The following is a 15811-nucleotide window of genomic DNA, read 5'->3' as shown; positions in this document are numbered from 1 at the left end:
AGATGGACTGAACCAAATCACGGTGAACCTAGAAGATGTGGTAGACCTGATTGACAAACTTAAGAGTAGTAAATCACCTGGACCGGATGGTATACAACCCAGAGTTCTGAAGGAACTAAAAAATGAAATTTCAGACCTATTAGTAAAAATTTGTAACTTATCATTAAAATCATCCATTGTACCTGAAGACTGGAGGATAGTTAATATAACCCCCATATTTAAAAAGGGCTCCAGGGGCGATTCGGGAAACTACAGACCGGTTAGCCTGACTTCAGTGCCAGGAAAAATAGTGGAAAGTGTTCTAAACATCAAAATCACAGAACATATAGAAAGACATGGTTTAATGGAACAAAGTCAGCATGGCTTTACCCAAGGCAAGTCTTGCCTCACAAATCTGCTTCATTTTTTGAAGGAGTTAATAAACATGTGGATAAAGGTGAACCGGTAGATGTAGTGTACTTGGATTTTCAGAAGGCATTTGACAAAGTTCCTCATGAGAGGCTTCTAGGAAAAATAAAAAGTCATGGGATAGGTGGCGATGTCCTTTCGTGGATTACAAACTGGCTAAAAGACAGGAAACAGAGGAAGGGAGTGGGCAGTGGAGTGCCTCAGGGATCTGTTTTGGGACCCTTACTTTTCAATATATTTATAAATGATCTGGAAAGAAATACAACAAGTGAGGTAATCAAATTTGCAGATGATACAAAATTGTTCAGAGTAGTTAAATCACAAGCAGATTGTGATAAATTGCAGGAAGATCTTGTGAGGCTGGAAAATTGGGCATCAAAATGGCAGACGAAATTTAATGTGGACAAGTGCAAGGTGATGCATATTGGGAAAAATAACCCATGCTATAGTTACATAATGTTAGGTTCCATATTAGGTGCTACTACCCAAGAAAGAGATCTAGGTGCCATAGTGGATAACACATTGAAATCGTCGGTTCAGTGTTCTGCGGCAGTCAAAAAAGCAAACAGAATGTTGGGAATTATTAGAAAGGGAATGGTGAATAAAACGGAAAATGTCTTAATGCCTCTGTATCGCGCCATGGTGAGACCGCACCTTGAATACTGTGTACAATTCTGGTCGCCACATCACAAAAACAATATAATTGTGATGTAGAAGGTACAGAGAAGTGCAACCAAAATGATAAGGGGAATGGGACAGCTCCCCTATAAGGAAAGACTAAAGAGGTTAGGACTTTTCAGCTTGGAGAAGAGACGGCTGAGGGGGGATATGATAGAGGTGTTTAAAATCATGAGAGGTCTAGAATGGGTAGATGTGAATCGGTTTTTTACTCTTTCAGATAATAGAAAGACTAGGGGGCACTCCATGAAGTTAACATGTGGCACATTTAAAACTAATCGGAGAAAGTTCTTTTTCACTCAACGCACAATTAAACTCTGGAATTTGTTGCCAGAAGATGTGGTTAGTGCAGTTAGTATAGCTGTGTTTAAAAAAGGATTGGATAAGTTCTTGGAGGAGAAGTCCATTACCTGCTATTAATTATATTAATTTGACTTAAATAATAACCACCACTATTACTAGCAACGGTAACATGGAATAGACTTAGTTTTTGGGTACTTGCCAGGTTCTTATGGCCTGGATTGGCCACTGTTGGAAACAGGATGCTGGGCTTGATGGACCCTTGGTCTGACCCAGTATGGCATGTTCTTATGGTCTTATGAGCAATTTAATTCAACCTTTTGGGTTTATCCCATTTATGCAGATGATATTCAATTAGTGGTTCTACCTGGTCAAACAGAGGAGAAGGTTGTTTTGCAACTAAATGAATGTTTAAGTGCAATTGCAGTATGGTTGAGAAAGAATGGCCTGGTTCTAAATACTAGTAAGACAGGAACTATTGAGGTTGGGAGTGGGGGACAAAGCTACCTACCCATCTTTGGAGAGTAATGTGTTGACTCCTGCAGAAGAGATGAAATCGTTAGGAGTAAAACTGGACCCTTTTCTGACAGTGAAGAACAGATCTCATCAGTGGCAAGGACTGCATTCTAGAGATTGAAATAGGTTAGACAAATAAGACCATTTTTGGACTTTGGAGCATTAAAAAAAGGTGACATATGCTGTGATTAATTCAGAGACTCACCCAGTATAAATGATATTATATGAGAAAAATAATACTTTCCATAGACAACAGCTGGTACTGTCGTAGTTTGATTACTGCAATGCACTTTACCTTGGATTACTAGGTAAAGCGATCAGGAGGTTGCAGGGTATACAAAATGCAAGAGCACATATAATTTTGGATGTGCACAGCATATACCAGCTGCCTCATTGCTTTTGAAACTGTACTGTATTCTCATCGCTCAGCAGTGTAAATTTAAATATCTAATCCTGGCATTTAAAAGGTATTGACAGGAGTTTGTCTTCCTCGCCTTAAAGGTCATATCAAGTGGCAAAATCGAGGTCGTGAATTAAAAACAAATTTGAGATCTCAACTCCAACTGCCATCAGCAAATGTATATAAACATATATGTTTGCAAAACCAGGCTCTCTCTACAGCAATCCCTAAATTATGGAATGAATTACCGTATTTTTTGCTCCATAAGACGCACTTTTTTTCCCCCAAAAGTGGGGGGGAAACGTCTGTGTGTCTTATGGAGCAAATGTAGCTTCTCTCCCTCTCATGCGCCTTCACCCTCCTCCTCCTCCCAACTCAGCCCAATCAGTATGGCGCAGGTCAAACATCAGCTGTTTGAACCACGTGTGCTACGGAGGCCCCTCCAGTTCAAACAGCTCCCTGCCGGTCTGCTATTCCCGGGGTGCCGCCGACCTTCGCAGTAAGATGCACCCTACGGCACCCCGGGAACAGCTGACCAGCAGAGAGCTGTTTGAACTGGAGGGGCCTCCGTAGCGCACGCGGTTCAAACAGCTGATGTTTGACCTGCACCATGCCGAGCTTCGCAGTAAGATGCACCCTGGGAACAGCAGACCGGCAGGGAGCTGAAGCTCTACTGGCAGAAGACAATACATGGCATCAAAATTAGTACAGGCCATTTCCTTCTCATTTGTTTAGATATAGCAAATGTTGCTTACCTGTAACAGGTGTTCTCACAGGACTGCAGGATGTTAGTCCTCACAATTGGGTGACATCACAGGATGGAGCCCTGTACGGAAAACTTCTGTCAAAGTTTCCACAAAGCTTTGACTGACACTGGCACACTGAGTGCACTGAGCATGCTCAGCCTGCAATTATCCCTGTGAGCCACAGGTGTCTCCCTCAGTCTCGTCTTATAGCTTAAAAGCGCAAGCGAAACTAAAATAAAAGTGAAAACATATAGAGACCCAACTCCGCGGGGTGGCGGATGGGTTTCATGAGGACTAACATCCTGCTGTCCTGTGAGAACACCTGTTACAGGTAAGCAACATTTGCTTTCTCATAGGACAAGCAGGATGGTAGTCCTCACAAATGGGTGAGTACCGAGCTGAGGATGCCAGAGAGTGCACCAAATGCACCAAAGACACGTGAAGGGCGCGATTACGTGGGTGAAGTTTGGGACGGAGGGCATCCTGAAATCCTTAAAGGGTTGGTGGAAGGATGTTGGGTAGTTAACCCAAAAGGAATAGGAGTAGACGGACTGGCCAAACATGGAGCATGCCGGCTAGTCGTATGTAAGCAATAATGGGCTGCGAAGGTATGGAGAGAGCTCCAGGTTGCAGCCTGATAATATGTGTACAAGCAGCAGCGGCCGAAGGGAAGCTATTAAGGCTGAGGCCGATGCAATAGAGTGTGATTACACACAGTGTTGTAGTGAGATGCCTGCTGGTTGGTAGGAAAAGAGTTACAGACCGTTTATTAAAAGGGATAGGTCTGTTTGCCAACTGGAACTCGCAGCTTGGCTCTTGCCACAGAAGGAAAGAGTTAGGTGGAATTCCTATGGAATGTAGGCAAGCTAGGTAGAATGCAAGCGTAGCCTTTCTGTCCAAGAAATGGAAAGAATCCTCTCGCTCTGGTGAGAGAGAGAGGTGTTGGAAAAAATGGGCAGAGTATATCCTGAGTAAGGTGAGATGCAACATCTACCTTAATAAAGATAGAAAGTTGAACACGTGAAAACCACTCAGTGATGGAGGAACGCAGGGTCAGATGAGTATGTAACTACAAGGTGTAACTCATTGACACTGCTGGCAGAAATGACATTTATGAGGGAAGAATTTCCCATGCCAAACCGTGAAATGAGAGGAATGGAAAGGCTCGAACGGAGAACGTATGAGACTTATAAGCATGAAATATATGTTCCATTCCGTGACTAGTGAAAATAGAGGCGGCTTGATCAGTGGAAAATCCATGGTAAGCTGACTCAGAAGGGATGTACCGTGAATCGGGTATCCCCACTCCCAAACGATACACCAATTGGAACAGAGGTGTACGTATGTGGAGGATGTCTGGGGAGCAGAATCCGAGGGAGCAAGAGAAAGAGTGGTGTGGAAAAAGAAAAAAGGGTAATACCCTTTTGTATGTGTCATGTAGTAAATCTTGCCATTTTGAATGGCAGGATTTATGTGTGGAAGGTTTTGTGACGCTACCAGAAACCTGAGAACATCAGTTAGTCTACGATTTGGGACTGACTGGTGAGAAGGTAGATTGGTTACTGGTGTGATAGATTGAGAAGTATGGGAAGCATACTGGTCTCGGTCAGGGCGAGGGTTAGCGGAATAGTGAACCCCATCCCGGTTCAACATTAGAAGAGTGCTGGCTATGAGAGGCAGCAGAAGAGATATATTTAAGAGGCCCTTGATGGAAGAAAGGTGTCTATGGGAACGCATTGGAAATGTGTAGGGAGTAGAATCTGTGCACCGTATGGTTCGATTCAGACGCAGAGGGCAAGTTCGGTTGACCTCAGCGTTAGAAGATTTTTCTCTTTACACATGTAGTCGGAGACCATTCGAGAGGATAGAACCTACATGGAGAAAGTTCAGAAAATCTCTTAGATGAGTGGCCCGAGGATGCATGAAGTGAGCAAGGGCCAAGGATAGAGCTGCGCAGCTTGTCAGCAGGGCAGCTAAGGTAATGCGTGCTTGTGTGTTAGAAAGCACATTGTCCCTATGCTGTCTGTCTGTATGCACAAAGGTTTATTGCAGAGGCAGTATTGGAAGGCATAAGGGTATAACTCATGACTACAAGCTTCAGGAAGTTTATGAGAAAATTGTGCCTGGAGTGGATAGACGCATATAGGGTTGGGAAGCATTTAGGCCAAACTTTACAACCCTGAGTAATGCAAGCATGAGCAGAATCAGACTAGGTTTTGGTTCTAGATCTGGAATATGGATGAGGGACGAAAGCGGTTGCACAACTTAGACCCACTAATATTGGAATTTCACTGAATGTAACCCATAGCAGTTTTCTATGAGAAAAGTGCATAGTGAAAAAACCCCATGGCCCGACAATGAAGAATTGAGGGCCTGAGGTAATAGAAGATGCATGCAGGGACATGTAAAAATTTATTAGAATGTCTGCGTGTATGCTGGACAGGAAGGTCTTTATGACTGTGGTGTCCAGAAGTGTTGTATAAGGGATTTATGGCAGTGACAGTAATCACAGTTAGGAAATGTATAGTGAGTCATGAAGAAGTTAGAGCTCCTTGCATGGACTGACTGTGGTTGTGCAGTTGTCCATGCAAGGAAAAGAGTGAATGATGTTGCAGTCCGCAGAGAAACAGCATTCACCAATAGTGATTCAATGAAAAACTTCGGCTGCCGAAGCTGATGCCAGCGGCAGAGTTGTTGACTCACCATAAAGCACTTAGAAAGATTAGAGTAATGTACTTACTGCAATCTGGAAGCATGGAAACGAGAGTTACCATTTTACCTGTGACTTCTGAAGGAAGTTGGTACTTCTGAGGTCCAGAATGTGCGGAGAGTAACTACTTTCTGTTGAAAGAAAGAATAGTGAGATTAAAACTCCCCGACCCCCCTCCCTCCCCCCCATGCGCTTCGTAGCGCTTGGGGGAGTGTACCGGGGCTTTGGTACAAGGTGGGGTGGCCGCTCTGATATCCGGCCAGATGGGACACTGGGGCGTGTCCCAGTGGAGAGGCTGAAGTAATCTGGATATCATGTAAGCTCCCACAGGAGTGTGAGCGGTAAAGTCGTACCCGCATTTCTGTGTGCTGTACAAGGCGACACTAAGACCTGATGTCAGGCTTCAAGGTGGACTTGTACTTGAGGCAATATTTGCTGAAGCTTGTGTTTAGCAGATCAGCGAATGCACCTGAACCTTGGTTTTGAAGCAGGAACCAGAGGACAGAGCATTAATCAGTACAGAGCCTCATTGCTGGAAAGGGAAGGAAGCCCTGACGCAATCCCAAAGAAATGAAAGAGGGGTTCTCTTGGTATTGTGGCTAACATAACTAGCATAGCGATATGTGACACTAATACAGTTCTTGAAAGGCACATGATCTAGAACTTTTCTAACCATGTGGTCCGAATTAGAGAACACATCTCAAAGGGAATGCCGCAGAAGCGGGTACTTACCATCCGACGTGGATCGCCGCAGGACAAGCCGGTGAAGATTGCTGGCTCCGATATCCGGAGTCCTCGAGGGGTAGGCCGTGGATGTAAACGGCCACCTCACTCTGAAACCTGGTATGGTGGCACAGGTAAAGAGGAGCAGGCCGGGCGTGATTGGCATTTCGACTGCTATTGAAAACAGAGGGCCAGAATCCCACACCACTTGATGGTGGGGCACGCCGGGAACAGGGGAGCCGATTAACGAGCTCATGATCCCCTCCCTCGTCACAGCGGCTCGATGTGTTGTGATGCCAATGCAGAATCCGTCGGACTCGATCCGGTGTTTCTGGATCACCCAGGGCTGCCAAAACTGTACGGATCAGTGCTGATGGCAGTGGTGATGTTGCTCTGCCCGAGCATTGTCTAGCATCAAGAAGGATAGCACTGATGTGCTAGATGGCGTCAGCGGCGGACAATCACTGTGTCGGCAACGATGGGTGCCACAGTACTCGGCATAGTCTTTCCCCAGCGCCGAGATGGAAGCCCTCGCTGTCCTGGATGGCGATCGATGACAGATTGTCAGTACGCCTGCTCTGCTAATAAGGGGCTTGAAAAAGAACCCAAAGCGTGGAGCATTGTATGCAGGCGAGGGCATTACGTGGCAGTGCTATGTCGTTATCGATGGCAGCCGAAGCGGCCTCGAGGGCATCGTCAAAATTGGATATAAAAAAACGTCGATGACTCGGCCAGAGTAATGATGCCAGTGAAGGAGCACTGACAGCATCGGCATAGGTATCTATGGGAACGATGTGGCATCGAATAGTCGAGAAAAATATCGTCATTAACGAAAAGAGATACCGGCATCGACGGAGTCGGTGACCGCATCAATAGGAACGTCGAAGACACCGATGGGAACGACGTGGGTGTCGAGGGCATCGATGTATGGGGCGGGCGCCAACGTCCTCAGTGGCATAGCCACGGGCATCGACAGTATGGCCATAGACGTTGACGGTATCGATTGGACTGACTCGGGTAGCAAATGTGTGCATGGAATCGGCGCCACGGACAGGGGTGTCGATGGCACCAACCCGGGCACCGATGAAATCGATGTTGGCATGGATCCCATGGATGGAAGAGACACTGACATCGATGGATCCATTTTGGCATCGATGCCAGCCATGGAATTGGCATTGATGGCATCCATGGAATCGACCTGGGGATCGACTTGGGCATCGATGCCCATCGATGGAAAGGCTCTGGGCATCGATGCCCATCGATGGAAAGGCTCTGGGCATCGATGGCATCCATAATTTAAGGGATGGCATCGAGGAAAGTGACCCTGGCATCGATGGAAGTGTCCCGGGCAACGGTGGCATTGACCAGAGTATGGATGGCAGCGACGAGACAAGGTGTACGTCGAGGGCATTCACCCGGGTAAGGCGGCACCGAAGGAGCCCAAGGAAAAAACAGCGCAAAGGAGTAAAAAACCTGGCAGCACTGATAAAAACGATGCAGGGAGGATGGCATCAGGGTACCGCGGGGGAGGGGTACTGATGGTACCTAAAAATCCATGGCGGTCTGAGGAGGGGTACCTACGGTAGCGATGGGGCATCGACTGCGCAAGGGTACCGGGGAACAAAGGACCCGAAACTAAAGGGGCCCTGGCGGTAAAGTCCCTGTCCCACTAGCGCTAATAACCAAGCAGAGTGTCACAGAGAGACACTCGCAGGCTATGTGTAGCTAACTGAAAAAATAGGGAGAGGGAAGGTCTCAGTTGGTTAGCAGGCCAGAAGGTGACAGGAACCGACCGAAAAAATTAGTCAAAGTACTCACCGAGCGTCGTAAAAACATACGTGGAGGGAGACCCGTGCAGGGAAAAGTGTCTATTGAAGTAAAAAGTAAAGTGTTTCCATGAGGAAAAAAGTTAAAATTTCCTCACAGAGTGGAAAAAAGAAGACTGAGGGAGACACCTGTGGCTCACAGGGATAATTGCAGGCTGAGCATGCTCAGTGCACACAGTGTGCCAGTGTCAGTCAAAGCTTTGTGGAAACTTTGACAGAAGTTTTCCTTACAGGGCTCCATCCTGTGATGTCAACCATTTGTGAGGACTACCATCCTGCTTGTCCTGTGAGAAATTAGATGTTTCATGCATTTGACCTGCGCCACCATATTGATTGGGCTGAGTTGGGAGGAGGAGGGGGGGGGGGGGGGACGGCGCGCGAGAGGGAGAGATGCCACATTCGCTCCAGGGGGAGCTCTGTACAGAGCCCGTCATGGGGACAGAATTTTTTTTTTCTTATTTTCCTCCTCTAAATCCTAGGTGCGTCTTATGGTCAGGGGCGTCTTATGGAGCACAAAATACGATACCTGTTTTGCTGAGAGAAGGATTTGATGAAGTCCGTAAAGGTCTGAAAATCTGGTTGATGAGTACTGGGTGTTAAGGGAATTTAGTTGTTAAACAGTGACAGTGCTCTGGTAGGTTTATAAAGGGAAGCCAGAAGCAGTTAATGTTGTTAGTTGTATTTTATAAATGATGTGTGTTGTACTATTTGTGCCTTTGTACATTGCTTTGAGCAAATTTTTTTTAATCTGGAAAGAGCGATTTATAAATACTTTTAAATAAATAAAATCTCCTGTCTTGGTGTTAAGGAAGGGTCTGCTCCAGTAGAGCCCTGCAACAAATGCGCTGGCTTCTTGGGCACCAAGGGGGAGACCCCCATACCATTTAGGTGCTCTTTTCAGTGCCCATACCCCCATACCATTTAGGTGCTCTTTTCAGTGCCCATACCCCCATACCATTTAGGTGCTCTTTTCAGTGCCCATACCCCCATACCATTTCGGTGCTCTTTTCAGTGCCCATACCCCCATACCATTTAGGTGCTCTTTTCAGTGCCCATACCCCCATACCATTTAGGTGCTCTTTTCAGTGCCCATACCCCCATACCATTTCGGTGCTCTTTTCAGTGCCCATACCCCCATACCATTTAGGTGCTCTTTTCAGTGCCCATACCCCCATACCATTTCGGTGCTCTTTTCAGTGCCCATACCCCCATACCATTTAGGTGCTCTTTTCAGTGCCCATACCCCCATACCATTTAGGTGCTCTTTTCAGTGCCCATACCCCCATACCATTTCGGTGCTCTTTTCAGTGCCCATACCCCCATACCATTTAGGTGCTCTTTTCAGTGCCCATACCCCCATACCATTTAGGTGCTCTTTTCAGTGCCCATACCCCCATACCATTTAGGTGCTCTTTTCAGTGCCCATACCCCCATACCATTTAGGTGCTCTTTTCAGTGCCTCATCCAACACCACAGACTTCTGCACCTCGTTCAACTCCTGACCACTGGGAGGGCATAACCTTCCCCGACATGCAGGATAGGGAAGTCATTGTGGCAACGAGAATCAGAAGAAGCCGCATTCCACTGCCTGCCTTTGCGTTGTGGTCTTACCTGCTGGTGCCTTCCACAGGACCTCTATCATTCAGACACAGTACTGTTGTGCTCTCAGGGACAATAAACTACATTCAAGGCAGTTGCTGTTTATTATGGTCCAGATCCAGGTAGCAATAGCAAATAGAATGGGTTTCAGTGATAGACATCCGATTTAAACTCACTGATCACATGCTTTTGTCCTTGGGTTGTTTCTTTTTCTTTTTGGTATAACTGAAAAGTCATGTTATGCCATCAGATGAGAAAACTGGAAAGGACGGCGATATAATCAAGTGGTTCCCTCCTTCCTATCAAAAAGGACATTCTAAGTCAAACTGGGCAAAGATACGTCTGACATCTTCCCAATCGATGTAGGTGTCCCCCAGGGTTCAGCACTATCTGCTACTCTATTCAACATCTACATGCTTCCCCTTTGCAAATTACTATCTGATCTAGGAATTGCCTCTACCTATACACCAATGACATTCAGTTCTACATACTGTGCACCATTTCTGTTGAAAATACTATACTGACTCTTGCAGCACACATGAAGGCCACACAACTTGAACTATCCAAGCTCAAACTAACTCTACACACAAAAAAAACTGAAATCATTCTGTTAAGAAGAAATCCACCTATAACATCAACACAGACACTTGAACTGGCTAACTTCAATATTACACCCTCAGACCAAGTGCGGGACATAGGAATACAGATTGACGAGAACCTTACAATAGAAAAGCACATAAATAAATTAATCAAACCAGGCTATGCTTACTGAAACTATAGCTGACTCATGTGGACCTCCGCACGATCAGCAGAGTTGCTTACCTGTAACAGGTCTTCTCCCAGGACAGCAGGATGTTAGTCCTCACAGATGAGTGACAGCATCAGATGGAGCCCTGTCACGGAACACTTTTGACAAAGTTTCTAGAACTTGACTGGCACACTGAGCATGCCTAGCATGCCACTAACCCTGTGGCCACATGGGACCCCCTTCAGTCTCGTTTTATAGCAAAAAGCACGAGCAAAAAATAAAATAAGAAAACGTAACCGAACCCAACTCCACGGGGTAGCAGGCGGGTTTCATGAGGACTAACATCCTGCTGTCCTGGGAGAACACATGTTACAGGTAAGCAACTCTGCTTTCTCCCAGGACAAGCAGGATGGTAGTCCTCACAGATGGGTGAACAACAAGCTGCAGGCTGTCCCCGGAACACTCCGGGCCAACAAGCACCCAATAACATGCAACAGGCACAACAACAGGTGTGCTGCTGGCAACAACAGGGCAGCCTGAATATCATACTGGGCCCTAGGTAGGAAGAGTTGGTTTGTTACACTGGAAACAGATTTCAGAGGACAGAATAGCCAAAGATGCTATCCTGTCAACCGTCCTTATCCAGACAGTAATGGGCTGCAAAAGTGTGAAAGGAACTCCACGTCGTGACCTTGCAGATTTCAGAGACAGGACTGCCCGGAAGTGCGCCACTGACACTGCCATGGACCTCACTGAGTGCGCTTTCACTCGGCCCTCAAGCGGAAGGCCTGCTTGCTGGTAGCAGAAAGCAATAGAGTCCGCCAACCAATTGGAGAGGGTGTGCTTGCCCAACGCCAACACCCAGTCTATTCTTGTCGAAGGAGACAAAGAGTTGGGTGGACTGCCTGTGGTGCGGTCTAGATAAAAGGCGAGAGCACGTTAGCAGTCCAAGGTATGCAAGAACCCTCTCACCTGGGTGTGAGTGTGGCCTCGGGAAAAAGGTGGGCAACACAATGGACTGATTTAGGTGGAAGTCAGTCACTATCTTAGGCAGGAACTTAGGGTGAGTGCGCAGTACCACCCTGTCGTGAAAGAACCTCGTGTAAGGCGGATAGGTCACTAGGACATGCAGCTCACTTACTCTGCGAGAAGAAGTAACCGCCATGAGGAAGAGAACCTTCCAAGTGAGGTTCTTGAACTCGCAGGAGCGCAGGGGCTCAAATGGAGGCCGCATGAGCCACGCCAGCACTACATTGAGGTCCCAGCCCACGTAATGGAGGCTTCAGCTGAAGTAAGCCTCTCATGAAGCACCCTACTAAGGGCTGCACCGAGACTGGAGTTTCTCCCACCCCTTGCTGGTAGGCGCTAATGGCACTCAGATGAACCCGGATTGAGGTTGTTTATAGACCAGACTCCGAAAGGCACCAGAGGTAGTCCAAAAGCTTCGGCGTGGGGCAAGGGAAGGGGTCAAGGCCTTCCTGCGTGCACCAAGAGGAGAACCTTTTCCACTTCGCCTGATACGATTTCCGTGTGGAAGTCTTTCGTGAAGCTACTAGGACCCGCGAGACATTATCAGAAAGATCGAGGCGCTGTAATATTAGCCTTTCAACATCCGGGCTGTTAGGGACAGCAACCGGAGGGTGGCACAGCCTGCCCTGATCCTGCGTGATGAGGTCGGGTGAGGTGCCCAGGTGAAGGGGCTCCTGGACAGAGAGGTTGCGGAGAATGGGGAACCAGACCTGACGCGGCCAATGCGGGGCTATGAAGATCATGGAGCCTCGGTCCTGCTGTAGCTTCACAAGAATCTTCCCTATTAGCGGAATTGGAGGGTACGCATGTAGGAGGCCCGCACTCCAGGAGTGGGTGAAGGCATCTATGGCCAGTCTCCCTCAGTCCCTGTGTAGGGAGCAGAATCGGTCTACCTTGTGGTTCTGCGAGGACACAAAGAGATCTACGTCCGGCTGACCCCACCGGCGAAAGATCCTGGCCACTACACAGGGGTTCAGGGACCAAGCGTGAGGCTGGAATGTCTGGCTGAGGCAGTCCGCCACTACATCCTCAGTTCCTGCCAGGTAGATGGCTCGCAGGAGCATGGAATGCGACAGGGCCCAGGTCCAAATCTGTGCCGCCTCTTGGCAGAGTAGATAGGAGCCTGTGTCTCCCTGTTGTCTGTCTGGATCAAGACAACCTTCTTGGACAGGCAGTCCTTGAATGCAAAGAAGGCATCGCCCAGCGTTCCAGGAAATTTATCTGGCAGGCCACCTCAGCTCTTGACCATACCCCTTGTGTCTGCAGGCCGTTGACATGGGCTCCCCAGCCTAAGTTGGAGGCGTTCGTGGTCAAGATCACCTGAGCAGCTGGGGGTTGAAAGGGAAGTGCCTTGCTCAAGTTGGATTCCTGCGCACACCAGGCGAGGGAGAGCTGGAGTGGGTTGGTTATCTGGACAAGTGCTGACAGTTTCTGAGTGGCTTGGTGCCACTGAGACCGCAGGGTCCATGTGTGACCCTCATGGCTAGGCAGGCCATTGGGGTGATGTGCACCAACGATGCCATGTGACCCAGCAACTTCAGGAGCAGGTGGGCAGAGGCTGTCTGCCGGCGGCGGATGGATCTGGCCAGCCCAGCCAGGGTGGCTATGCGTTCGTTGGAGAGGAATACCTTTGGCCAATGTGGTGTCCAGGTCTGCTCCTATGAAAGTCAGTCGCTGGGACGGAGTCAGCTGGGATTTTGGGTAGTTGACAAGAAACCCCAGTGACTGGAGGAGGGAAAGTGTCACGTTGAGGGACTGAAGGACCCCTCTTTTGACGAACTCTTGATGAGCCAATCATCCAGATATGGGAATACATGTACCCCGTTCCGGCGCAAATCTGCTCCCACCACTGCCAGGCACTTCGTGAAGACCCGAGGTGTGGAGGATAGCCCTAAAGGGGAGGACCCTGTACTGGACGTGTCGGTGGCCAACTACAAAGCGCAGATATTTGCAATGAGGTGGAAAAATCGCAATGTGCTCGTAAACGTCCTGTAGATCCAGAGAGCAGAGCCATTCCCCTTGATGCAGAAGCGGAAGTAGGGTGCCCAAGGACACCATTCTGAACCGTTCCCTGTGAAGGAACCTGTTTAAGGCTCGAAGATTGAGGATGGCATGGAGGTCACCTCTCCTTTTTGGGATGAGAAAATACTGGGAGAAAAACCCTCGCCCCTGCTGAGCCCGAGGAACTGGTTCCACAGCTCTGGACTGTAGCAGGGCCGAGAGTTCTAACTCGAGGATTGCTGCGTGTTCCACAAAGCTCCATGCCAGGGAGGGTGGGGACTCTGGAGGAACAGTGAGGAGATTCAGGTGGTAACCGTAAGCTACGATGGATAATACCCATCGGTCGGTGGTTATTGGGAACCAATGGTTAATGAAGTGGCATAGACGACCTCCCACAGGTGGGACGGACAGTGTGGGAAGAGGGGACTGGTTTCTGCTCTCTCGATGCCAGTCAAAACCCAGCTGCAGGACCAGGCTGGGGAGCTGATTGAGCTCTGCTCTTTGCTGGCGAGGGAGTCCTCTTTGGGTGGACCAAGCTACACGAGCATGAGAGGCCGGAGGGTAGTATCTCTGTTGCTTGTAAAATTGCTTCCTGGTATCCCTATGTGGACCTCTATGGGCCGCTGAGGAGGCATCAGAGGTGGTAGTGGATAACTGACGCAGAGTCTCATGGTGGTCCTTGAGTTGGACCACTGTGACACGGATTTTGTCCCCAAACAGGTTTTCTCCTGTACAATGGAAGTCAGACAATTTTTCCTGGACCTCTGGACGAAGGTCTGAGGCCTTTAGCCAGACCAAGCGACTGGCAATAATGCCCGCCACTGAGACCCTTTACGCTGTTTCAAAAACATCATAGGCCGCCCTCACTTCAATGTTTTCCAGCCTCCAATTCTTTCTGGAGGATGGATCTCAGGCCCTCCTGAAACTGCTGTGGCAGGGTCTCCGAAAACTCCTGAACTTGTTTCCAGAGGTTCCTGTTATACTGGTTCATGTATAGCTGGTATGCAGCTATGCGAGCAATCATAGAACTCTGGAAAACCCTTCGACCTAGGGCGTCTAAGGCTCTTTGGTCTTTTCCTGGAGGGGCGGAGGAGAGAGGGCAAGTTCTCTTGCCCTTTTTCTGGGCTGATTCCACTACCACAGATTGGTGTGGCAACTGGCTCTTCTGAAAACCCAGGACCTGTTGCACTAGATAGGTGGCATCAGTCTTCTTATTGACTGGAGGCACCATACCTGGATGTTCCCACAGATGATGAAGGAGGTCCAGAAGAACCTTGTGTACCGGAACCGGCATTACCTCCTTAGGAGCATCCACAAACTGTAGGACCTCCAACATTTTGTGGCAGGCGTCTTTCTCTGTTGACAGTTGGAAGGGAATGGTTTCTGCCATCTCCCTGATGAAACTAGCAAAGGAGAGATCCTCCGGAGGTGAGCGCCGTCTCTCTTCCGGGGGGGAGGGGGGGGAGGAGGCACTGAAAGAAGTTCCTCGGAGGCCTCCGAGGAGTGTTCAGAGGAGGCGTCCCCCCATGGTCATAGGGGGCCTCTTCATCACCGGCGAAGCGCCTGGGACGAAGAGAGATGCCAAGACCAAAGGTATGGGACACAGGTACCGATGGACAGTGATATGGCACCTCCAGCGGTGGTGCCAGCATCGATAGCACCGGGACCTGCGAGGGACGCCGGGGCACCGGAAGGCCCAATGGCCCGGGGACAGGCTCCGGCATCGGTGGTTCCGACTGCAGAGATGGGCGAGGAGCCGCATCTTCCTCCTCCGAGGAGCCCGGAATCAGGATTGAGACTGGAGGTGCCGGTGGTTGGCTGGGCACTGAGGGGTCCACAGGTACGGGCTGCGTTGGCAAAGCACCGAGCAACACGTCCAGCCTTTCCAAGGGAGGTGCCAACATAGAGGGCGCAGGTTCTGATGCCGGTATGGGGGCCAGCGTTGGTGGCAGTTGAAGGCCCCAAAGGGCATTGAGCACTGCCTGCTGGTCCACGCAGTCCAGCTCCTCAACTGGAGCAGGAGGCAGGCTAGGCGTCACCAGAGCGTCCTCGGGGGTCTGCAGAGGCTCGGTGCCCAGCACCGATATTTGTGGGGAATGCCGTGGGCTGCCGGGTCCAGAGGAGGAT

At 49.0% G+C, this 15811-nt stretch overlaps 1 protein-coding gene across 14 annotated transcripts in view; it reads right to left on the bottom strand.

Annotated features, from left to right (window-relative positions):
* Positions 1–15811, bottom strand: part of CLIP4 (CAP-Gly domain containing linker protein family member 4) — a 347916-nt gene that overhangs the window by 250834 nt on the left and 81271 nt on the right. Inside the window, exon 6 of one of the 14 annotated variants that reach the window (XM_029593004.1) lies at positions 1898–2012. The exons of the other annotated variants lie outside the window; for them this stretch is intronic. Coding sequence (XP_029448864.1) covers positions 1898–1901 — 4 coding nt within the window. The 5' untranslated portion in view covers positions 1902–2012. The remainder of the gene's footprint in view (positions 1–1897; positions 2013–15811) is intronic. 14 annotated transcript variants of the gene reach the window in all.

The sequence above is a fragment of the Rhinatrema bivittatum genome, chromosome 3, assembly GCF_901001135.1.
Source record: "Rhinatrema bivittatum chromosome 3, aRhiBiv1.1, whole genome shotgun sequence".
Lineage (NCBI taxonomy): Eukaryota > Metazoa > Chordata > Amphibia > Gymnophiona > Rhinatrematidae > Rhinatrema > Rhinatrema bivittatum.
Note: the sequence above shows the minus strand (reverse complement) of the source record. Positions and strands in the feature narration are given on the sequence as shown.